The following is a 26,921-nucleotide window of genomic DNA, read 5'->3' as shown; positions in this document are numbered from 1 at the left end:
GTAAGTTGTAAGATGTTTACTGTATTGGCCTCATAATCAGCTGATCATTTTGTACTGCACCTGTCATGGCAGTGACTGGGAAAACAGCCAACTCAATATTTGAGTTTGTCGTCTATTAAGGCAGGAGCACCCTTGACCAAAGTTAATTCTAAGACAAAAGGGAGGTGCCACTTCAAAAGAGCCCCCTGTTGTAGACATACTATAAATCAATCTACGGTGGCGACTGTAATGAGAGTTACCAAACAAGAATTATGATTTTGTATTTTTGTAGTTCTTGGGTTATGGGGGCAAAACTGAAACCACAACACTTTTTCCACACAACACTATTCAGTAATATTGTTATTTAGAGCGATAGCAAATTCACTATTTGCATTCACAGCATAATATACTGTTATGGTGTATTTATTGCAGCCTTTGACTTATTGATACTTTTCAATTTTTCTTAGGTAAACATGTGCATGAATAAATGCATCACTTGAAGACCATAAGTCTTCAGGCTTTAAATAAGGCATAAGGCTTACGCATTCCAAGCATTCATGCCTTAAGCTTATGCTCTATGTTCTACAATCTCTGTAACTCATTTAAATGACAATCAGCACTGCTTGCAGGAATTCTAAATGAGGGTATGATGTGCATCCTCTTATTTTTTGGAGTATCAGTTTTGTTTAATGTCTTTGTATATCATAAACCATGACTGCAACTTAAATGTCGATCGTTTGTCGATGTTTTGACTGCAGGAAACCAGATGGAGCTACCTGTTTTCCTTCCTGGCGTTGCCGGCAATGCTGCAGCTGTGTGTGCTGCCATTCCTCCCGGAGAGTCCTCGCTACCTGCTGATAGAGAGGAGGGATGAGGCCGGAGCAGAAAGAGGTATTGTTTGCGCTACAAAAACATAATGTTCTTGAGTTAGAAGGATGCCCTCTAACTCAAGAACTTGTGTATAATGCATACAGACATGTTCATGTCTCAAATACATTTGTGTTTTAAGAGCAACTTCTTACCAATCACATCCACACCCTTCTGGAGCTTGAAAAAAAAACAATTCTATAGGGTAAGTGTGTCAATGTACAAATACTAGGGCTGGACCAAAATATACGACTATTCAGATATTCGTCCATAGGTATTTGCTTTTCAGTTTAGGAATTGGGATTTTCGTTTTCCTAGTTTTCTATCCTTCAGGATTACAAACTCCTTGCTGTTGCTTATGTCGGAGAGCAACCCATGCGGGGCTCGTGCAGAAAGGGCTGAGCGGAAGCCTCTGGAGGTTGCATTACACACTGGCTTGTAGCCAGACATGGCCAGAGAGACGGTGTGAAATGTGCAGAGACAGCAGCCTTAAAACGCTGCCGTTTACGGGGAGAGGCCCCACAAACGTGACTTTGTGGTATGTTTACACTCTCGCACACACAGAGGGATGAGGAGAGGACACGCTGAGCGAGGACAGAGGTGTGTCCACACGAGGCATGGTGTTAGAAAAAAAACGTGTGAGGGAAGCCTCCGAGTGTGTGACAGGGTAATTGTGCTGTGTTAAAGACATTAGCCCGTGCTGCTTACCAACCAAGAGGTGAACGCGCTCCTATGATCACAGCAGTGCAGGTTGATTACACCCACCCCCTGGGATAGCCCTATAAGTTAACATGGTATACAGTATCTGCAGGGTATTAATAGAGTTGTTTACCAAGACCACAGACTCATTGATTTCTTTCCCATTGCTTGGATTTGTGGCTTTTACAGTACCTCACGATTGCTTCGGCTCAGTTTTCCCACTAGAATTTAATTGGGCAAACCCATTAAAGGATAGGTTCACACAATTTTTCAAGTCTGTTTTAAAACAATGGTCGAATGCCCATATGAACACTGAAATCATTCTTCCTGTTCATATAAGACATTGTGAACCTATGAAGGGATGCAACCAAAGATTATTTTCATTGTTGATTAATCTGTCGATTATTGTCTAGATTAATCGATAGTTGTTTGGTCTATAAAATGTCAACACATTGTGAAAAATGTTGATCGGTGTTTCCCAAAGCCCACGATGACGTCCTGATGTGTTTTTTCTTCCACAACTCAAATATATAAATTTCCATGTTAAAGAGGAGTAAAGAAACCAGAAAATATACACATCTAAGAAGCTGGAATCAGAGAATTTAGATTTTATTTATTTTTTCAATCAATTATCAAAGTTGTTGTCAATTAATTTGATAGTTGACAACTTATCAATTAATTGACTAATCATTCCAGCTTTAAATCTATCCACCTCAGATGATGCAATGTCTTGTTCCTCACACAGGTCAAAAAAAGTCACACAATAATTAAATGTTTAAAAAAATATTCCATGATTTAGAAATGCTAAGTCATCTCCCACTCTTATTTAGCATGTGAAAGATATTTCATTCAGCAAAGCCGACGAGAATCTGCTTATCTTCAACAATACCATAACCATAATGTATATGCCATCACCACAATATTTTCCAAACTGAATTATTCTAGCAGCTAAAGTATAACCATAACTTAACCGTACCGTATAGCTTCCATGAGCAGACAGTGAAGGACCAATCAGCGGTACATGGTTTATGAGTTTTAGTAACAATTCTTGCAGTCTCCTTAAAAGAAGGGAAGTCTTGAAACTCAAGAACATGATGTCTTGGTAGCATGTGCAAGATATGCATCTTCTTGCCCAATGTTTTTACATTTCACTGACTTTATGGGAATGATTATAGTGTGATCTTGTTATATATATATATAAATGCTGTGACACAAGCAGGAACAGCATGGGGTAGAGGCATAGCTGCATACGTTAACAAAGCATGTAGAATAATGTAACGACAGATATGACTTTGATCTGGGTTAGAGTTAGGGTTTGAACTCTTCGATGTCTATGCCCATACTATATAAACTCTCTGAAGGTTTGGTTGCTCTGTTGTTTTAATGCAAAACGGGCCCTTTAAACAAAAAATGTTGTCCTTACATACAAAGTGTAAAACACAAAATCACGTACTCAGTCTTTTTTACTAGATTACAGCCACCTAATACATTTACAATATTTCTAATGTAAGACATTAGTAGAAAGGAAAAGAAAATGCAATTCTTTTTCTTTTGATTACTGTCAAAATGTTGCAATTTAGTCAGTGGCAGTAGTTTATTGTTAAATACTTTGCAGCATTGCAGTATAACTGTAGCTTTCTCTATTTTAGACAATTAAAGGCTCTGCATAAAGGAATGCATTGATAGAAAAAAAATGGCAGCATCTAGAAATAAGGACTGAGTGGAGCTATAAAATGGTACAAAGGGAACTTAATCAGATGTTAAATAAGGCCAGGAGACAACAAAATTACATTATTGAAGAACATTTTATCACTATGAACTCTTAACAACTTTGGGATTCAGTGAAAGCAATTACCAATATATAACCAAGCAACAAGTACATATTTCTTCTACTGATGACTCACGGAGAGCTAATGAACTGAATGACTTCTACCTCAGGTTCCAAACCCATGTTTGTGCAACAGCGTTTTAGACTCTCTCAAAGATGACTTTTGTAGAAGGCCTGACGTGGATAGCTACAAGGTGCAGTTACTGTTCCGTTAGTTATGCACTAAGCAACTAAATCCAGCATTCCAGACGGGATGTCTGCCCACCTGCGCTAAAGAGCTTATTCCAGCAACCATTTATTGCACCAAATGGAAATACAGTTAAACTTGGCGCTGGTGGCTCCGCTCTTAAAATGGTCCCTGGATTTAGCCAAACAGCTACAAAGCCAAAACAGGGAGCACCATGAATAAACCCTCCGGGTATACAGGAATGAGCCCGAAGTAAACTTTGAATGCCATTTCAACCATTTGCTATGCCAGATGAACTCTGAATTAAAAAAGGGTGGAGGCTGGGGAGGAGGAGGCAAAGCTTTGCCAGCAGTATGATCTGTAACAGCATTGGTGTAGAAAGGATCAGTGAGGAGGGAGTCATATTTAAATGGTCCTCCTTGAGGTGAGAGTGGGCTGTGATTGGTGTGTGGCCGATTGGAAGCAATGATTCAATCGGCTGGCTGTCAGCTGGTTACAGCTGGGGGCGTGTGACTTCCGGGTCCTGCATGAACTAACGCTATGCTTCATTTTATTGAATTAAGTACAGCTTTTAATAAACTCTTCAGCCTTATTTATTACTGGATAAAATGAAACAGAGGAATGTAAATTATTTGATTAAGAAATGGTATTTGAATGATGTGAATAAAGCAATATCTGAGCCTAAATCTATTAGCACAGGTGCCCCCCCCCCCCCCCCCCCAGGGTGTGTTAGCTCCCCAGTTCTCTTCACATTATATACAAATAGATGTGTGAGCAAAACTCCCCAAAATGACATTGTGAAATCCTCAAATGACACTACCATTGTTGGCTTACTACAGATCAAGACACATCACTTCACCACTCTGAAATCAAACTCTTTGTGGACTGGTGTGACGCTCACCACCTTATTGTGAATGTGAGGAAAAGTGAGGAGATTGTATTCGAGCCAAAGTCAAATGGTGACCTTAGTCCGGTAAGCATTCACAATGTAACCATAAATCAGGTTTCATCATATAAATATCTTGGTGTCCACTTTGACAGCTCGCTCACATGGCATGTGCATGTGCATGTTTAAAACCTTTGTTCTCGGCTACAACAGAGGATGTATTTTTTTGAGAAGGCTTAGACTCTATGGTGTTAACAGTAAACTCATGATTCTGTGTTATCAAATGATTTTAGAGAGTTTAATTCAATATGGCATTCAAGTATGTTGTGGTAACATGTCAGTACAGTTAAAGTCTAATCTTGGATGTTTTACTCAAACGGCCATGAAGATCATAGGGGAAAAAATAATATATTATATGAGAAATTTGTGCTCAGGGAGGCACAGGAAATTCTGAACGACCCAACACATATTCTGATCCCAGAATTCCAGCTGTTGCGTTCAGAATGCCAATCTGCAGGCTAAATCTGTACAAAAATGATTTATTCAATCCGCCATCAAATGATTAAATAGGAACAAGTCAAGTAGTATTATATGATACGATTCTATTGGGGACTAATATATTGTGACTTGATTATTTACTGTCTGTGTTAATCACACCAGGTTATATTATTCCTAACTATTGTTGACATGTGCATTTAAGCATGCATGAGTGTATGTATGATCTATATAAAACGTTGCGACTTTGCCACGTCAAAGTTCACCCAAGTTGAACTCCACACGATGAGAAGAAGCAAATTTGCTTTACCACCAAAATCAAATAGAATAGAAGGTAGCGGGATGCGAATATTTGCAAATGCTAATTTTGTGTGTCTGTGACCGTGCTCTTATGAGTTATTTAACTGTGACCTCTGCTCAGGTTGGATGGAGCTATGCTGAGATTTATGCAAGGTTACCAGGCCCCATGTATTAATAATAGTGATAAAAGCGTAGTTTGTCCTGCCCTAACATCAGCATCAAATATGTGAAGCATAAGTAGTACAGCCCCCACAGTCCTTTGAGCCCCCTTCTTTTGGCAAATGGCTCCATCAAAAGTATGCCAAAACTATCTTGTAGCAGTTCCCATTTGCTATCTTCCTGTGGATGTACAGACAGCTATCAGATACTGAAAAAAATTGCTAAACCTGATGATTCTTCTCAGGCAAGTTCTGAAGCATCTTCTTCTATAATAATTAAGCAGAATTATGGATGTTTATCTTACAGACATCGGAGATAATGATATTCTCAGAAGTGTAAGTCACACTGAATGATATCATGTGAGTGTGTGTGTTATACATACCTTAACCATAACGTATATGACATCACCACAATCTTTCCCAAACCAAATTATTTTAGTAGCTAAAGTGTAAACATATTTTATACATTATCTGACGGAAACATAATAAGACATCAAGAATAACACATAATGACTACACTACATGGGTCCCCCATAGAGCAAGTTTTGGCACAGCAGCCCTGTGTTAAAACAATGCAAGGGTCTGCGTAGGTGGGGGTATGTTGCTTCAGGTACCAATGAGACTTAAAATAACATCCACAAATTCCAGTTTGAGCAACAGATCTTTGGGCTTAAAGGCTTATCAGAAGCGGCAATTTATAATACGGCAATTTATATTACTATGAGACATGATTTGTCAGTGCCGAAAAGTTATCACACACATATGACGTTATTTTTTATGATAAATACTTGTAATGGCATCTCTTTGAAAACTAAATCTAACTTTGAGCAGTGCACTTAATCTTCAAACTTTGTAGTTAAAGTATTTGGAATTCAAGGACGGTGCTTGTACTTCTCTTGATGGAGCACTTTTATTTTTAGCTCACTCTCGTTTTGCCATCTGTCTTTGTTTATAGCTGCTCTCGCCAAATAAATAATTCCAACCTTGAGTCTGTTCAACAAATTGGCTTCAGGAAATTAGCTTTGTTCTCTTTTTAACCGACACATCAGACAAAAAGTGACCGCAACAAAAGTATTCTGTTAGCACTTTCAAAGTTGTGCTGCGTTCTGAGTCAATTTAAGAACTATTGTATTGTGTTTATGTGTTTATGAGGTGTTCTTCTGTGGTGCCTTTACATACCTTTAACAACAGAAGATGATGGCTGTGTGAAAAGCTTCTTTTCAGAGAAAGAGATGAGCGGTTGGTAACAACATTACAGTATGTGCTTGTTTCTTGTCTGTCTTGTTGTCATAGTGGCTGAAGGCAAGATGCCAAGGTCACTGGTCTCTGACCTGCAGTAAGTCTTGGGATTGAATCTAGCTGTTTCATTTATTGTTTTCCTTTTGCACTTTAAGACGGCACTTATTCTGCTGTCACTCCCTTGAAATGACCTTACAAATGCTATGTTTTATCCTTTTTACACATTTATAGAAACACTGCTTGATAGTCATTGTGCAGGAATGAATGGACCAACCAACTAAATTTAAAGAATACTTTTAGTGAGGTGTCACTTTGTTGATGTTGTTGGAACTACAAGCACTCAGTCCACATGTGTGTTGGCCTGCCATCAAGTTACTTATGTTATCAACATTAACTAGCACCAGCCATATGACCTGCGCCGGCGTCGTTTGTCATTTCAAGCGGCAAAAGCAACGGTCTGCTGAAAAAAGAGACGTTGCCACCTGAATGTTTTGTACCCTTATCTGTGCTAATGATATGTAGTGTCTGACTTTAGCAAAGCGGTACATTTTCCAAACCTCACTGTCAGAACTGTGGCCAAATATTTTTCACATTCACACACTCAGGTGGGGCTCAGGACATGAAAAAATTAATCTATTCTATTAAAAACACAAATAAGCAACACCTTAACACCGGTTGGAATGTTCCTTCATAGCCATGAACATGCGGCACTGTAGTTTATTTTGAGTCAATCCCAAATACACTGTCTAGGTGCCCTTAACAACTCACTAGTGCAAAAAATGTGTATTTGCCCCGCTGCTGAAAATTGTCCCCAAAAAATACACAAACTACTCTTGTTTCAGTACAACTGACTAAAAACTACAGTGTCCAGCTGTTTTAGAGAAAATACTAGAAGTATTTTTCAAACTTTGTGATGAATTTGTGACCTACAGTATATATAAAGATGTACATCATCAGTATGAACTAATGGACTTGGGGCTGAGAGCCACAGTAGGGTTGCAACTGTATATTTGGAAACTATTGAGAGACGGACTGTGCATGATTGTTTTGGTCATCTAATGGATCTTGTTGACGGTAATAAAAATATAGAATAAGGCTAAATCAGTACAAAAAATGATTGACTAATATATTGTGACTTGATTATTTACTGTCTGTGTTAATCACACCAGGTTGTATTATTCCTAACTATTGTTGACATGTGCATTTAAGCATGCATGAGTGTATGTATGATCTATATAAAACGTTGCAACTTCGCCACATCAAAGTTCACCCAAGTTGAACTCCACACGATGAGAAGAAGCAAATTTGCTTTGCCACCAAAATCAAATAGAATAGAAGGGAGCGGGATGCGAATATTTGCTAATTTTGTGTGTCTGTGACCTCTGCTCAGGTTGGATGGAGCTATGCTGAGATTTATGCAAGGTTACCAGACCCCATGTATTAATAATTGTGATAAAAGCTAATGGGAAAAAAAAATATAGAATAATGCCGCACTTAAATTTAAATTCAAGCCGAAATGCATCAACATTAACCTTCTTGTCAGCCCCTGTAAGACCATCTTTATATATTTACCCCTGTTTCAATGAAAGGCATTTTTATTGCTACAGTAATAAAGTTGTGTAATTTCTCAAAATCTGTCTGTAATATAGGCTGTTGTGCGTGTCATGGGGTGGAGCCCCGCTGTTCTCCTGCAGGGAAAATAAAATAGGTTACCACACATCAATATCACATCATGCCACTGACATTGACAGCCCCTGTGTGATTCTGAATTAAAACAGGTTTCCATAGTTTCGACCAGCAGGGAGAGACAATTGCATACTCATTTACATTGCCTCCTCTGTGGTGTTCACACTCCCACGTCCTAATGACCTGCTTTTAGTCCCCTGTTGGTATATAGAGATGTGCTATTCTGGGTCATGTCTTTAGCCTGTTCCCACCTTGAATTCCCATAATAACCCCAGGGGTAGGCGAAAGGATTAAAGAGAAGAGAGATGCTTCTTTACAGCCACCTATTCCCTCCAGTCCATCACATTCAAGTAGCACAAGTTCAAACAAGCTTCAACTGGCCGAGTTACAAATGATTGCCAGAAACCTGGTCAGCTCTGCACACACAAATATAAAATGTGTGTGTATTTCTGTTGTTTTCTTCTTTTTGAATGAGAGAAAAACATAGGCTTGACATGAAGTAAGTGCATTAACTTGTTGCACAACAAGTAGGGCAGAGGGTTTTAATAAAAGTCATTGTTTTCATCATGAAGCTTGCTATAATATGATATTTAGCATATTTGAGTCCATAACTATGAAGAGAACTGCATTTGTTTGAGGACAATACAATATATTAGAGCATTTACTACTTTAAATGACTGTGATTGAGAGGGCTAAGCTTCATCTGCATTGCAGTAAAATGTAATATTGTGTTGATGAATTATGTATCCCGGAGGAAGCATTTAAATTGAGAACATGTTGAGCCCAGGATGTAGTCACTAATCTGTTTGACTACACAACTTTTTTCATTAACAATCAGTTATGTTTGCATTCATTGTTTTCATCAACATGCATTGTGACAAATGTGTATATATTTTTAAAAAATCACAATATATAAACAAAACTGGGACCCACTCAAAACATTAGCGCCACAATAACTCCACACAGAACCTTTGATAAAAAAAGTTACTAATTGACACAGATGGGGTTTTTTTTTAAGTGAGATTAAAAATGATTTAATGATTTAAAATCAAATATTTTAGCCACTCATTAGCTTGAAAGCATATACATAAATAAAGTCATCACTTCCAATCAAAACTTCTGTTGGTTTCTGTTTTTCCACAAAAATTCTCCACCTCATGAAGTCAACGTCTCCACTGGGGACTTTTTATATGCACACTGATCACATACCATATGGCTGCGATTTGATTTTTTAGTAATTTAATACACATAATTCAATTTAAAGATGTTTTTTAAACACTGACCTGGGAGGTGACATTGAAACTGCATTACCCAATAGTCACTTCTTTATGAAGGCCAAAAGAGCCAAAGAAACAGGCCTCATTCACGGTTAGAATACAGAATACACATCAAAAGACAGATGACAATATTTCTCTCCTCATAGACACTTGATACATCAACAGAATACTGATTTCAACGTAGTCTAAGTGAGTATGCAGTTGTTTACAAATTGATCCACTCTTGAGGATATGTCGTCATTTGCTGTGGAATAAATCCTAATCTTCTTTGAACTCAGCATGATGGTATTTATTTGTGGATTTTTTAACGCTCTGTGTGTGTGTGTGTGTGTGTGTGTGTGTGTGTGTGTGTGTGTGTGTGTGTGTGTGTGTGTGTGTGTGTGTGTGTGTGTGTGTGTGTGTGTGTGTGTGTGTGTGTGTGTGTGTGTGTGTGTGTATTTGCGTATCTCAGCCTTCCAGAGGTTTTTGGGAAAGAAAGATGTATCCCAGGAGCTGGAGGAGGTCCATGCGGAGGCTCGGGCTCAGGACAACCTACACACAGCCTCTGTGTTACAGCTGCTGAGGAACCCAGCTGTTCGCTGGCAGCTCATCACCATCATCATCAGCATGGCCTGCTATCAGCTCTGTGGCCTCAATGCTGTAAGATGCAGCTCACATTTTACTTTTCTCAGATTGACAGTGGAATCTTGTTCTTTATACCATCCTACTGCGTCATATTTAGGATTATTATTATTTTCTATAAAATAATGTATGTATCTTTTTATTTAAGGCCATTTACGTGACAAACATGCTGCATATCAGCATCAGACTTTTTTGAAGATGCTCTGTTTCGCCTCATCACACCTGAAAATTGTCAATCAGTTTTGGACCCCAGTGGACAGATTTGTGCCACAGCAGGAAAGTAAAAAGTGTTTTCCTCCTACTTGAGTGACTCAGACAGGAGAGATAGTCATTCTGCTTTCTTTTTACCTGACCATGCAGAAAACACCCAGTCTGACCCTGGGTCCCTGATTTCAGCAAGTGATATTTTTGCAACATATTTGAAGCTACAATTTTTTTCACTTGGGGCAGCAAAAACACACTGGCATATTGTTACCTTAAACACTTGTTGGAAACAGTTTTTTACTAACACATTCAGCAGACATGGAGCAACATTCACATTTATTTTTAAGTCCAATGTTCACTCTTAAAAAGTCCCATCAGTTTCAAGGACTGATTGTCAGAGGATCAGGTGTGGCAGCACATTGCAGAACCCCCAGAGTCTCTACATGGACAGGTGTGACCCCATATTTATTCTCTTTTAGAAACAAGTTATTTTTTTATTTCCAAATTTTATGTTTAAAAATTACATTCTGCATACGTACATTTTTGTTGTTGTTGTTATTAAAGGTAAAAAAGTTCATCATAAAATAGGAGGTCTTATGAAGCCAGTTCCTTGCCCCACTTAGAATGGATCAGATCAAATCCATATTCAGAATGACTACCATATAGAATAATAGTTGTGCTCAATTTTTCATTATCAAATTTTCACATTTGATAGGTTGATGGATTTTTCAGTAATACTGTATAACACAAAGCCAGAACTCACACGCTCATCTGAATTAACATAGATATCGACATGATTCGATTTACATACATTTTCAGTCCACAAAGACAGGAATTTAATTTAGATCACTCTGGAGGTCTTTATTTTGATTCACCATCACCATCAGACCTGTCAAATGACTCCAGTAAATATTATAGTGTGAGACTGACTTAGTGATGTTACAGAGACTTATTATGCTGCAATGAAACTGATTGCTGATTCTGAAGCTGACAGCTGAGAAATAGTCCTGCAAACTGTGAGAACATCAATCAGTGCCACAACCTATATATATATTAAGTGTGTATTGGTTTTCATAGATCTGGTACTACACCAGTGGGATCCTTCGGGAGGCAGGCTTTGCAGAGAACATTCTCCCCTATATTACACTGAGCACCGGGGCCATAGAGACTTTGGCTGCCATCATCTCGGTGAGTATTGACACTTTAAATCAACCAAACATGTCTGATTCTGGTTATCAGGCTGCAGTTGATACAAACAATCACAGGGTATGTTTAGTTTGACTTTCGGAGTGGTCTTTAACTTTTATCTGTCCTTAAAATCGTCTCTGATCTTTGTGTTATTAAATTATTTTTTTTCAAAACCTAAGCTTTCAGAGGTTTGAGTTTACTATCAGCCTCTTTTGATATTGGAATAATGTTTTAATTGAAAAGGACTTCTAGGTTAGACACATTTATGTGCATATGTGTTCAGTTTGTCTCTATACACTCTATCAAATCTTGAAACAAAATAAGTTTTCCTCAGATATTGTTTCATTGTACAGGAATGTAAATCTGTACCACTCATAGTTCACTTCTGCACTAAAGATTTGTTTTAGTCTGCTCTTATAATTTTTAATAATATGCGTTAAATATTTAGGATATTCAAATCAAACTCTACACCTGGCTTTAAAATGTGACTTTTTTCATTTCTGTGGCAAACATTCCAAAAGCTGAGTTTTACTCCCCAAATCCTGGGATATACGCTTCTTAATACGTCACAATATGCATTTAGTTGTAGCTCTAACCTTATTCCATTAGTAATGCCTTTACATCACACAAAGCTGCAAACACACAAACAATAGTTTGTGTGTTGTATGTATATACATGCATACAATTTTCATTTTCCAAAGGAAGGGGAAGAAACGCTCACAACAGAAAACTCAGTGTATACAAGAACAGGTCACCTGCAAAATCTCAGTAAAGATTACTTGTGTTCTTGTATTTTGTGGTTTGGTGATAATTGGTTTTGGGAGTACACAGGCGTCGTGTGCACCCAGGAGACACTATTTTACCTGGTATTGCTCTATAGGGAAATTATGATTAGCTGTGAGATTATAGACTGGATAAAGACATTTTGCTTATTAATTGTTGCATGACAATGAGACATATTTGGAAGTAAGGAACCTGTGTGGTCCAATTAACTTTACTTTATACAGAAAAAGAGGTTTAAAGTGATACCAAATAGTTTACTCTACATAATGTAATACAAGTGTGTCTATCTAGCAGTGTATATTATCCATCATTGCAATTAATGTACCTGACTAACCCGTTCTCATTACCAACTCGTCAAATATCGATGCTTGGTCAGTGCCCCTCGGCATCTGATAGCAACGCACTATTTATCATCTGTATGTGACGTACCCGGCTTCCAACTAACTCCACCGTACATCCATTTGCGTCATTAGTCAGTCAGAGCAACTTTTTAAGAGAAAGAAAGTCTGACTAGGGCAAGTGGGAGTGGATGATTGGTCGGTCAAACAAACACTGGACTTCACCCAGGAGACCGCTGTTTATCACAACTACTACTACTACTACTACTACTACTACTACTACTACTACTACTACTACTGTTTTACTTTAGTTTTGCACTTTGCAACTTTTGGTACTTTACTTATGCCCATCAAACATACCAATTGTACGCAACAAACACACTTATTGTAACCCAAACCACGATCTTTTCCTATGCTTAACCACTTACTTTTATAAACCTAACCAAGTAGTTATGTTGCGGAAGTAAACCCTAAAAACTAAGAAAACTAATTAGGGCCCGAGCAACCGACAATGTCGGCCCGTTAACGCGTTTGTGTTCGATATGGACCAATAAACTTCTTAGGTGTTGCCTAAAGTGAGGACTATCTATGCTTTACAAAGCATTTATAAATGACATTGAAAGGCCATCAGTGCCTCAAAACCCACAAAAGTCTGTTATCTTCTCAACAGAAAAGACAAAACACAAAGTGATGAAGAACATATCAATATTTATTACAAGATGCAAACAATATACTCGTATTAATACAAACCTCTCAGCCATTCATTCATGTAAAAAAAAAAAAAAAACAGATTATCCTTCAGGAGAACATGGCTGATATAAAATATTTACATTCGCTCCACTCATATGAACAGATAAATGGTCATCAAACACTGTCGCTATCATATAACCGCTAGTTAGCCAACTGTCTCCTGGATCGCTCTATTTACAACGGAGGTAAGGCCGTGGCGTGCGCCGTCTCAGGACCTCTAGTTAGTGACTTGCTAGCAGGAAGGCTAGCTACGCATTCATCCTCCATAATGTGTAACGTAACGTGACACCTGACGGGTCTCCAATGCCCGTCAGCTGTCATTCTTTCTGGCCCGGGTCCGCACGCCCTTTCAACTTTAGTCGGCGTTTTCCATAGCGTAAAGGCACTTCTGTATCAGTTCCTGAGCGAAACGTTTGTCCCACGTTGGTGACGTGTTTATGCGGGCTTTTCCTTTGTCCCACTGATGACGTTTTGAAAGTGGGATTTCTCATTTCGCGGTTGTAAACAATGAGCATATTTGCCGCCTGCCATCGGGACATGCAACTGAAGAAAAGTGCGAACAGTGGAGATCAATATGCTTGGTTAAAATGAATAATTAAATAAGTAAATGTAAACTAATATGCAAAGCTCCTGGCTAGCTCCAGTTGTACATTTGCAAATGTTTTATATCAGCCATGTTCTCCTGAAGGATAATCTGTTTGATTTGTTTTTACATGAATGGATGGCTGAGAGGTTTGTATTTACAATACATTGTTTGCGTCTTGTAATACATATTGATATGTTCTAGATCACTTTGTGTTTTGTCTTTTCTGTTGAGAAGATAACAGACGTTTGTGGGTTTTGAGGCATTGATGGCCTTTCAATGCCATTTATAAATGCTTTATAAGGCATATATAGTCCACACTTTAGATGAGGTCACACAAAATACTTAATAAATGACTAGTAACTACCTGAATTAATCATGAATTGCACTATTAATACGCATTTATAAAGAATATATTAACACAGTCCCTAACCATTAGTGCATAGCTACGTTAAATCATTATATATATAAATGCATGAATAAATAACTTCTTAATTATTTACTAGCACTTTATAAATTATGTTATTAATCATCTAGAACTCCTTAATAATTGGTTTGTAATATATATATATAATACTTCATTTACAAATGGGGAATCCATAATTTATAAAGTATGAAAACATAATCACCAAACACATAATAGACAAGCTTATTAATCAAGAATAAAACATTTATAACTGTTGTTATTCGCGAGTTACTTACAAAACAAAGCCATCATCACAATCCGCATTATCGATTCACGTCATAAACTAGCTCCTTACTTTGTGATGTTCCGCAGCAAAAGATTAATTAATCCGTTCAGTTTAGAGATCCATGTGCACAGTAGACGGCCCTCTGTTTGAAAAGAGAGGCATCGGGTCTCTATGTGCTTGCTAGCTAAAGAAGGATGTGTGGCTTTTATAAATTTGACCATGTCTTTGTGCGTGCAGTTGATAATCACAGAGTTTTATGCATATGGCACCAGTTTCTCTTGTCTTTTGACCAGGGGCTCTCTTTGTGGTCCTATTTCTGTGCATTAATGGAGTGATGTTGTACAACTTGAGATAACATTGAATTTTGTCTTTGTATTAAGATGTTTACAAGTTGTTCACTACAATTCCTGCCGCCTGGAGGGAAATTGTATCAGTTCATGTCTCTTCGCATTTGTTCATATCTTTCCATTGGCCTTGTATTCATTTATTCTGCCTTTGAGTTCTGCATCTCATTTAATCCGATGGCATCATTAATCACCAACCATATACTTGTTTATTCTGCTTTTATCAACCTCTGATTAACTCTTTTATTCTATTTTTTCATTCTCTTTTGTTACTCAGTATATTCTGAGTCTAACAACATCTTTCTGAAACACATTATGAGAAACCAAAACCAAAGACAGTCACAATGCATGATTACTTCATGTAAAATGCTTTCCACTGACCTCCTGCCTCCCTTTCTAGTGCCCTACTGAGCCATCACCCTTTCACTCCGGCACACTTGTCGCTATGCGGCTGGCTAACACACAAGAACTGTGGCGTGTGTGCCACCCCACATTAAATCACACGCATGTCCGACCGTGTCGTCATACTCTGTACCCTGTGGCAAGTTAAAGTTGAAATGCAAAGAAATTATCATGGAACACAAAAACTGACGTCATGGTAGCAAGTAAATGAAAGAATAGTAATAGTCACACTGTCAAAACTAAATGAATGCTTCATGTTTATTGTGATGGATTTTCTAGCCTGACTTATTTTGCCTGTGGAAGCAGGAACACAAGCCCTGATATCTTCAGCTATGCTCAGACTGTAGACATAAGTGAGAATAATGTAAAGCAGAGAGGCAGTCTAGATGGTGGGCGCAATCCAAGAAGCAAACATATCAGTCTTCTCTTTCAATATCTTGGTCCTACAATGTAATTTGTGCATTGATTGTCACCAGTGTGAAAAAAACAATCAAAGCAGCACTGTTACTGTGTGTTTATGCGACAGTGTCATCCATCTGACCTCTGCAGAGTCTGCCCAGAAGTGGGATGCATTTACTATTGTGCAAGAGCGATGATTTAGTCCAGTTTCATCAGTAATTCATAGTGTTATTTATTTGCCCAAAATAGACAAAACCTGGAAAAGCATATTGCATATTGTAGTCATTTAAGTGAAAGTTTTGATAGACATTAGGAGAAGATTTGCATGCTGTAATAGGACCATTCCATGTCAGTGAAAACTCATGGAAACAGTGTATTTACACAACTTGTCATGAAACAATGACTGTTTGAAACACACATTCAAACCTAGGGACGAGTGTATGATACTGAAAAGGTTATCATCAGCCTTTAAGTACACGGAGCGGTGAACACCTGAATGACAGAATTAAGGATTCACACAATAACACTTGCATCTCATTTAATCTGTTATTGATAATAACATACACAGTTCTACATGTCAACAGACACTTCACTTCTGTCCCCACTCTTTATCATTCAAGCTCTTACACACACACAACACACACACACACACAAGCACACACACAAACACCCACGCATGCACACACAGGCTCATAAATATTCAGCCTCTTTGTACCTTCAGAGACCGTAAAAAGCTGCGGCTCCACACACACCCAATTAACACACCAATGTGTGTTAGTGTGTGTGTGTGTGTGTGTGTGTGTGTGTGTGTGTGTGTGTGTGTGCGTGCTTCTGTCTGTGTGGCTGCAGAGAAAAACACCCCATGCCTTCAGGAACCAATGGGATTCGCGAAGATACACACACACACACACACACACACACACACACACACACACACACACACACACACACACACACACACACACACACACACACACACATACAGATAGAGTGTAAATTCCAATGCTTTTAAAGGCAATCCAGATCCGAAGCAGACACATTCTTGACCATGACTTGCTGCCAATGTAAAACTGTTAAAAAAAGAAGCACCTCTTCAACATCACACATACATTTCCGTGGAAAAACACCTCAAGTTATCTTTTCCACCCTGTTTTCACTGAGAAGCCCCTCGGTGTAGGTATACATACCGTACAAATACCAGTGAGCTTTTCTCCACACTTTGGTGAAATCCCATTGGAGTTTTAGGGCAATGTTATGAATACTTTAATGCTTTGAGGCTACAATGGAAGAAGGCCAGCAGCTGTGGCAAGGGCTTTGCTTGGGGCTCAGTCGGGGCTTGAGCTTTGCCATTAATGAATCCGGCCTCCATGTCATGTCCCACACTGCATCTATGACCCAAGAGATACCTGGGGTTAGAAAGGCCTGTGGAATTATTGATGAGCCACATGCAGTATTGTATTGTATAATCACTAAAATCTCAATGTGCATGTCACTGTATACCGTGTGGTGCATTATGAATAGTGTATTCTCCAATTCTCTAACTTTCTGTAGGTTTCACTGTTGGTTTGAAGGGTTAACCAAACAAATGTGATGTGCTCCATCTTATCTTCCTTCAGCAAATCATTGCTTTCAAAGTAGTTTTTATTTTGTGTCATGGGCTGTTATGTCCAAGAATGTTACCAGATGGCGCACACAGTATGATATAGAAAGCTGAGAAAATGCTCCCAAATAGATTGTAACATGTTGATCACACACCTTCTTGTTTCTTCATGTGCTATTTGAGAAGACAATTCTTTAGGTTGTTACAAGAGTAAGTGGGCGTTCAGACTAAAAATAACAACGCAAGAAGCTGTGTTGGTGGCGTGTAGCTTCAGGTCCTGGTAAGACACTCAAATACGATCCAGGAAGTCCAGTTGGTGAAACAGATTAATGTGTTTTAGGGTTTATCAGACGGCACTATATGTAATATAGAAAGGATTTTACAACCCAACAACAATTAACACGACAAAAATATTTCAGCTTTTGTCCAATAGTTAAGATGTTTCACTCTGGACCAAAGTGGTTGACTGACATTGCCATCCCTAAAGAAAATAGCTTTATTATAATCATGCAGCCATTGTACAGAAACCCCTTGACATTCTTCTAATATTATACTGCTTTTTTGTCTTCTTCCCAGGGCTTAGTGATAGAACGAATCGGGAGGAGGCCACTTCTCATCTTTGGTTTCTGTGCCATGGCCGTTTTCTTCAGCCTACTCACAGTGTTCCTCAAGTTCCAGGTAAGCCACCCTGTTATAGGCATACTGTAAGCTAAAGGTGTATCTCAATACACATGGGTGTTCTGTACTGTGATCCAACTATACTGCGAACAAATTGTATTATTATCAGTGTTCCAACTCTGAGGAAATTAGGTAATTATACTGTACATCACTTCTGCATGTTTATGATATCATACGTGATAGTTCTCATATTTTCAACAAAAATAACTTGCTTAATTAGAACTGATCAGCGGAAAGAAAATAATAAATGTAATATTATACTAATTATGGATTGCATTTTCTTGGATTTATTTGGTGATGTTGGCTGCTTAAACAAAATCTTAATGAAATATAGGATGTAGCTATTAATGATTAATTTTCCTGATATATTTACTGCCATATTCCTGCCTAGAGATTTTTTGCTAACATAATGATTATGGTCACTGCAATATCATCTCTCTCGCTCTCTTATCTAGGATAGTCTGTCATGGATGCCCTACCTCAGTTACATCTGTATTCTGGCTGTGATTGCGTCCTTTTGCTCTGGGCCAGGTAAAACTACTGACTCACATAACTGATTGAGATTTCTCCTTTTTCTTTTTCTTTCTTGATTTTTCATTTTCTGCTATAATCCGTCCTCACCGCACCACTTCCCTTAAAACTGCACTTAAAAGAGATTGAGTAAATACCCTGCAGAATGTTTTCAGATTGCGTAATTCAAAGTTGGCTGTAATTCAGGGAAGTAGACATTGAATAAGATATGTGACTGACCCAACTCTGGTCCTCACTTTTAAAACTGGCAAAGGGACACAGATTTCTATTTGCAGTGCTTTTTAGACTCAAAACATTTTACTTATTAGCCCACTGGTCATTTAGTTGTATATGTTAACAACTGTTAATGTTAGCATATAATACACTATATATATGGCACGGTACTGCAGATGCACAGAGGACAGTGTGACTACAGTGCGTCTCGTTGGGAGGTTGACTTTTAGTTTCAAGGTGAGGTTATCGCTGTCATCACGCATATACATCCCCTCTGAATAATAATGTCTCCAGGGAGCGTTGAGCCAATGAAGTGCCTCAGTGTATCAGGATGAGAACAATGGAGCGGTAGAAAGTGTAGAGAAATGGAGACTTCTCACAACAATCAAATGCAGAATGCTAGAGGAAGCACATGTGGTTTTCCTCACCTGAGGGACCATGTCCTTTAATAAAGATGGGAAAAAGATGACATAAAATATCACACAGCGCCACCAATGCCCCCTACTACTGTGTAACACCAGCTTTTAATAGTTCAGTCAGTGCTTTTGCTCAGGTGCACTTCTGTGGTAATTGTTGAGGGAAGAGTGATGTTTTCTTGTTTACTTCCACCTCACAGTGATGATTTTTGGCCCATTGAAATAAATGATGCCCCTAATTGCTTTGGGACGGTGAATGACTGGGAGGGGAAGAGGAGGAAATTCACATACTGTAAGGGGCGATCCCAGTGGTGCTTTGAGCTTTTGAGTGGATAAATGAGGAGCCACAATTCCACTGTAAGCATTTTACAATGGCCCAGATATATCAAAGTTTTATGAAACTCAAAGATATTGAAAGATTATCAAAGCGATTGTTTTTGACATGATGAATTAAAGGGAATAGCTACAGTGTGTTTGTTTGTTATAGGGCTTAGTTATCAAATCAGACACTGAATATTTCCTACCTTCTAAAATACCTCTTCTGTAAAACACTTGACTGCCCGGGTAATTAGCTCTCTGCCTGCACAGCTGCTCCTTTAGATCTCCTATATAGATGGAAGTCTGATTTTATACATTTGCCTGATCCGGCCTACCCGTCAGAACAGCCTGGTTATTGAACAAAATAAATTGCCTTTTACTCCACCTACCATTTTCCAGGTAATAGAATGTACCTGCAATTGTGATACACTTTCTAGAACAATACCAAAAGAACATAAAGTTAGATTTTATAGTGGATATTTAAACAGAGCAAGTGTACTTTGTACATAAGAAATCATAATCAAATATGAATCTTACTGTATATTGTTGTTTTTTTGATGCAGTATTGTGTTCTATAGTTTCGGCTACATACTTTGTGTCGTGGTTTTAGTGACTTTGTATCCTCCTGGCTTTTATTGTATTTCATTTCAAGTCTTTGCACCTAATCCACCCTGCTTCTCTAAAAAAAGTGAGGGGTTCATATTGTTTGTTTGTCTGTAGACACTACTGTCATGGGCAGAAGTGCTGTTGTCAAAACTAGCAGAATATTCTCAACACCTCCTTCCCATCAAGAATGGTTCTCCACTGATGATGGCACAATACTGGGGAGGGTGGTGATAGGATGTTCCAGTAGTGCCTGCATAAAACTCAAACAAGGCACATCCAATGCAATATGAGAGCACGCCAGTTTACCACCCTCACAGTACAGACCACAGACCTCCGCTTGTTTGCATGGTTGTGCGGCTGCAAAACAGCCAATAAAAAATAGGCCTATCATAGCTTCCAGCTGCTATTGACATGATTGATAATACAATTTTTTCGCAAATTATTTGGATAAATGGTTCTGTTTACAAGATGCTCACATGGATTATTACACTGTACATATGTATGGGTGTGGGGTTTACAATAGGGGCGCTGTACAGTCTGGTTTGCTGGTTACTGTTTTGCTCTGAATACAGTGTGATCCACTGTATATTTATATGTATATCCTTTTATCCCGTGAAGCTTCACACTGTGATAAATTAGGTGTTCGATCGAGGTCTTTATCAGTTTCCCTGATAGCGGTGTTCCAGAAAGGAATGTCTAAAGTAGAACAGACATTGTCAATGTTCCTTTTTTCTCCTCTAACACAATTTCGTGCATGGGTGTGCTGGACTGTACTGGAGTTTCAGGACTTTTGACCGGCTACTATGTCACCTGCTGAGAGGATTATACGGTAGAGTGAAAATGGTTCAGTGTTTCCCAGAGGATGGTGTCAGACTTTGATGGGAAGGAAAATGTGTACATTTTACGATCAAGTGCATCAATCTGGTGCACTTTGAGAGCCAAAGTAAAAGGCCAGATCTATTTTGTGCTCTTGTTAACATTTTTTGCGTTCTAGCAGTGGTGGAGTGTAATGTACATGAAGTACATTTTTAAAGTACTTGCTCTTTACTTGAGTTTGTCTATTTAATGTGTATTTATACTTCTGCTCTACTACATCTCAGAGGGAAATATTGTACTTTTTACTTAGCTATATTTGTTTGACAATATTCGTTACTTGCTACTTTGTAGATTCAGATTCTTCATATGAAATATATATTGATTAATATACTATAATGTGTTATTAAATAGTATATCATTATTAAGTATATAAAGAAGTTAAAAATGATCTCCACCTTTACCAGCTGCAACATTAGTGATGAACACATGAATGCATCTACAATTATAAATAATGTCGCTTATGTTATTTTGAAATGAACCCTTCGGCAGAGTACTTTTACTTTTGGTACTTTTAAGTATATTTGATGTTAATCTATTTGTAATTTCAATTAAAGTTACTGTGAGGAACTAGTTATGAAATTCATACCGATGCCTCTATATTACCTACATAAGTAAACGAGACCAACAGCAAGAAAATAAGGAAATCATTTCTATATCGTTATTCTTAATGTTTGTCATCGGTGCCCCTGGTTTGGATTCTGTGTGAAATTAGATGAAATCATGCAAGTTCACCAGAAATGTCCTCAGCTCAGACAACAGAGAGGCCTCCAGCAGTGACCAGCATGCCTCAGACAGATCCGGCATCACTGGCCGCCTTTGATCTGTAGTCAGAGCACCGGTGGGAGGAGGAGAGTTCTGAGCTCGGCAGCAGTGTCTCCTCCTCAGGCTGGGTCCCTGCTGGGAGCCAACACCGACACTCTTAAGGACATGGAGGCACGGGGAAACCAGAACCAGGACTGCAATTAGTCAGACATGCTGCAGTAAAATAAGAGGAACTCTGATGCTTGGAAATACTGTTTTTGTCCACAAAGACTGCCAAAATCAACACAAAATGAAAGCAATTTTGAATGCAGGACTTTTACTTGTAACAAATATTTACATACTGTGGTATCACTTATACTTAAGTAAACGATCTGATAACTTCTTCCACCACTGTGGTCTAGTAAACAATTCAATCATAAACACATTTGCTTTAAAGATATGAAAGCTGTGACGCGGTGCAGCAACTCATAATGTGATAACTGTGAATAATGTAATAATCAGCACATATTGAAAGAAAACTATGAGCACATAACATAATAACAGCAGTTTTGTGCACAATGTAATAAGTTGTTCATAAGAGAAAGTTATTACATGATAAACAAAAACATTGTTAAATAACGTAACAAATTCAGCGCATAATGTAAAAATAAAAAAGAGTACTATCCTTGTTTTTTTAAAGCATAGAAAACGTTCTAGTTTTACATGAGATGTGGTGAGTCCTTGATTCAAAGCAACTACATTTTGTTTGGTCTAGAGGACACTTTCATCAATCAGTTGCAAATTGATGAAGCCTCTTGAATGTGTGATCAAATTCAGGAATGCAAGATATTTAGTGACCTGGACAAATGAGAATGTTTATGGACATGATTGTGAATATAATGCACTGGTTGATTATGAGCATGTAAAACAATGGTTCCATATGTAATGACCAAGTTACTTTACTGAGTTACTTGAGTCTTTTTGGCAGAAATGCTCCGTCAGAAGTATGTTTTTCTGGATGGATGGATTGATGGATACTGTTCTGTGCGCTCGTATCACGTGCACTTGCCTGGTTTTGTGTGTAGTTGTGTGGTTTTGAGACTAACTAAACGCCATATCAAAGTAACTAGAAAAATTATGTATGGAACAAGTATTTCACATGCTAAGAATCACCTGGTAATAAATTCAGCATCATCTCCGTAGGCAGTGTGCCCAGCGTAACACTTTTTTCTCTTGTGTGGAAGCAAAGTGGCAAACTATACTGTATATGCTGTTTTTTGACATGCACCACACTTTTAATTGGCATGGACAGTTGCTGGAGCGCCAGGTGAAACATGCTTAGCAAATCTCTCAAAGGTAGACAGATTTTCAGATAGTTTGAGTCAGATGATTGACATGTGGAACTGTTCTCTGCTGAGGCAAATCCTTTCTTCTGCCAAGCACCTGAGCTAGTGATGAGGACATGGTGCAGATACGTATGTCTATTCAATGTTAATTGGGTCCTTTCACTGCTGGAGGCTGGAACTGGGAGTAACTGTATAGGTTTCTGAAGCTAACCATTTGTTTGCCTGTCACCAAAAAAAAGACAGCTGTGCAAATGGTATGGAGATAAAACTATTGTTGCAGAATAGTTCAATTCCTGTTTTTCCATTTTTCTTAATTTAGTGGAGCAAAAATGTGCTTTCCAAAGTTCTTATACAGTTTTGTTTGAAGCTAAGATTTAGACTATCATTTATCATTAAACCATTTAAAAACTGAAAAAAAAAATATTTTAATTTATATTTGAGCTCAGTTTGAGCTTTTTTGGGGCTTCTTCCAGCAGGCGGACACTGTCATGTCATTGACTGGAAATTGTGGATTCTTTCTTTCTGACTCTCCAGTTGATTGTGTCAGATTGTGCCGCCTTGTCAAACTCGAGAAAACAACTCTACCCGAGCTGTTTCAAAACCCTTATAATTCTGGTGCCTATATATGAAAAACTAACAAGACCAGATACGACTGTTTCAGCATTCTGGACAGGGAATGGGATGACAGTTGGCATTTTGATGAGCGTTGTATAAATTCTAACAACTCTAGTAGCCGATGTTGAAGTAAAAAAAAAACCCAAATAGCATCAACACTGAGCATGTTGTTACTGTTCCCATGTGGCACAGCAGAGACCGACACTACCCATGCAATGATCCTTTTATTAGATTTGTGACTAGTTGTTTTCCCCCATATGTTTGTGGCTGTGACATACTGTTTATGTCCTTTTAAAACTTTCAGAGCGAGGATGCGATGACAAACACCTGCAGCGTTAACTCCTTTCATATATTCAGTTTTACTTTGATTATTAAGAAACAAAAGTTCTTTTTTTTGCTTTCTGTGGTGTCATTTTGTTCTAGAGATTTTGAAGATGGGAGCTCTAGTTTTCCTAATGTAATGTTTCCGAGGCATCGGCATTGTGTAAATTCACAATAATTAACTCCTATGAATGTTTTTCCCATTCATGAGGTGATTGTGTATCATCAACATATGTGGAATAGCTGCAGTTAAAAACAGCTGCTTCTGAACGTTTGATACATCCAGCGTGGGTTTGAATTACAATTTTGATGAGCAAATTTATACACAAATTATGATTGTTTCATAAATGAGTTATATTTGATTTATACTGACTGCAAGGTAATTCTGTGGCAGCCATCTCATCGAGGGAAACAATATTCTCGGCTTGTGTCTCACTCAACATTTGGTGCAGCTACATCATACTTTATGGTCCTGCAGCTGTTGATGACAGCAGTGACTCAGCAGCAGTAGCGGTAGCTGGTTGTACCTCCACAGTGTGAAGTACTTTCATTTAAATCTCAATCCTTGTTCTTCTTTGCATGGCCGAAAACGGCCCTGTGTTTAAACAGCCAAGGGGGGCTGCATTGATGGGTCGTGTTGTATGAGTTACAGGTGAGTGAATGACATGCAAACCAAGAAGGTCAAACAGATTCATGTGTAAACAAACAATGAAAGCAGATGATCCACAAGAAGAAAAATTCACATTTTTTGATTTTAACATAAAATTGGTTTTGATATCAGGTTTTTTATCTTTCGCTCTAGTGTCTGTCACATTCGACCTCCCACTCACTGCAGTGAATTGTGGGATATACAAAGGCATGCAAGCTTCTTTTACTGTGCCCTTGCTGTAAAGGAGCAAAAACTAGTCAGAAAATGACTTCCATGGGTTTATATAAATTGGAACTTCATTTTAATTTGTTTTGAGGCCATTTTAGGGAATTCATACTAGAAAGTGACATCCAGGAGCAAACATTTTACTTGAAACAGAAAACAGTGTCCCATCTTTCTCTTGCTCGTCTTTTCCTGTCCAATCCGGTCCTTCTGTATCGAGGCTCCTTGCTGGTACAAGCAGTAACACAGGCAAATGTTCTGGGTGCTAGGGTGCTGAAGGAGAGCAACACTTAGATAGATAGATAGATAGATAGATAGATAGATAGATAGATAGATAGATAGATAGATAGATAGTAACTTTATTGATCCCACGAGGGGAAATTATTTCGTTACAAGCAGCAGTAGGTTACAGGTATAAAAATCTTAATATTATATATAAAGAAAAAAGAAAAAGAAAAATACACATGTCACAATACACAATATATACAATTATAATAGAGTAAAGATGTTATATAAAAAAAATGCACACTATATACACAGTGAATAGAATAACAGAATAATATTAAATCAACTAAATAAACAGTAGTGCAGAGGTTTAACGATTTGATTTGGCCCGAGGTGATTTAAGAGAAAGGGGGAAAAACAAAGCACTGATAAATGTGCAAAATGTGAAAGCTTAGGTTCTCTCATGTTGTCAATAGATTGCGTTTACTTGTTTTTTTCTTTGCTTTGACCACCTAACAAGCTTACTCACAGCACACACAGTTGATACCTGCATTCATTATTAAAATCTTTGGACACTTTTGTTTAGTCTGGAAAAGTCAGGACAAAAGAGGGAAAACGAAACGGGCACCATGCTGTATTTTGAGAGGTCAGGCTCAACAACGTGCACAACGTTCTGCCTCCTAAGCAGATGGTGGCTGAAAAAGACTTCAATATCTTAAAAAAACTTTGGTCAGGAATTTAACAAAAACATTTGCTCACTTCAGTAGCAAACAAATAAGCACACCTGGTGTTTATGAATTTTGTATATGAGACAAAATGCAAATTAAATGATTTTGTGTGAGACGCTAACTGTGGTAATTGTTGTTCCCTCTCAAATGACACTGAACCCTTCCCAGTCCTTTTGTAAAACAATGGCTTGGTCCTCAGGCAGATCACAAGATACTAATGTTGCCCTGGTTTTGTTTTTCCTTTCCTTCTTGAATACATTTTTCAATCAAAATGTTTGACCCATGATTTAAATCACTTAATTGCTTCTGACAGTCAACTGATGTTTGAAGAAGCAGTTTAGCTATTCAAGCAAATTATTTACTGCTGCCTTTCACTCACCGAAGAGGTGAGTCTGTGCCATGGTGAGCATTTTCATTGAGCTCTTAAATCTGCTTTAAACAGCAGTTAGTCGGGATCTGCAGTATTTTAGCATCTCTTGCACAAGGAGCAGTAAAAAATAATATAATTTTGATTGCTATAATTATGTAGATCTCACATACACATATCTCATATACTGTACAGTACACTTACAGTACTGTGTACAAGTGTTGGCAAGTGCATTAAGTGTTTACATTTTCTACTGCATTATACTTCTACTCAACTACATTTCAGATGGAAATATTGTACTTTTTTATTACATTTATTTGACAGCTTTCATTACCAATTAAATTACTAAGCACCTTTTAACAGTGTATTTCATCTAGTACTTACCATTAGAACCCCCAGCTAATGCAACACATTGTCTGCTCTGTTTCTCTCCCTACTTCTCTGTGTGCATTGGGTTTCTTCTCGTAGCACAGTTTTGCGTGGGGCTTCCTACAATCTCTCTCAGCTAGTAGTACTCTAGCTGTCCTCTTTACAGAGGGAGTGACACCGCTGTTTTACGACACT

The 26,921-nt window shown here is 38.1% G+C and overlaps 1 protein-coding gene across 9 annotated transcripts in view; it reads left to right on the top strand.

Moving 5' to 3' along the window:
• Positions 1–26,921, top strand: part of slc2a9l2 (solute carrier family 2 member 9, like 2) — a 97,533-nt gene that overhangs the window by 42,732 nt on the left and 27,880 nt on the right. For all 9 annotated transcript variants that reach the window (XM_068720603.1, XM_068720602.1, XM_068720608.1 and 6 more), the window contains 5 exons: positions 738–870; positions 10,053–10,240; positions 11,504–11,614; positions 18,082–18,183; positions 18,639–18,714. In XM_068720603.1, coding sequence (XP_068576704.1) covers positions 738–870; positions 10,053–10,240; positions 11,504–11,614; positions 18,082–18,183; positions 18,639–18,714 — 610 coding nt within the window. The remainder of the gene's footprint in view (positions 1–737; positions 871–10,052; positions 10,241–11,503; positions 11,615–18,081; positions 18,184–18,638; positions 18,715–26,921) is intronic.

Source organism: Cebidichthys violaceus, unplaced genomic scaffold, assembly GCF_023349555.1.
Source record: "Cebidichthys violaceus isolate CVI_PGR_0920_01 unplaced genomic scaffold, fCebVio1.0.p SCAF_25, whole genome shotgun sequence".
Lineage (NCBI taxonomy): Eukaryota > Metazoa > Chordata > Actinopteri > Perciformes > Stichaeidae > Cebidichthys > Cebidichthys violaceus.
The sequence above is the reverse complement of the archived record's forward strand: the minus strand, read 5'-3'. Positions and strand labels throughout refer to the sequence as shown.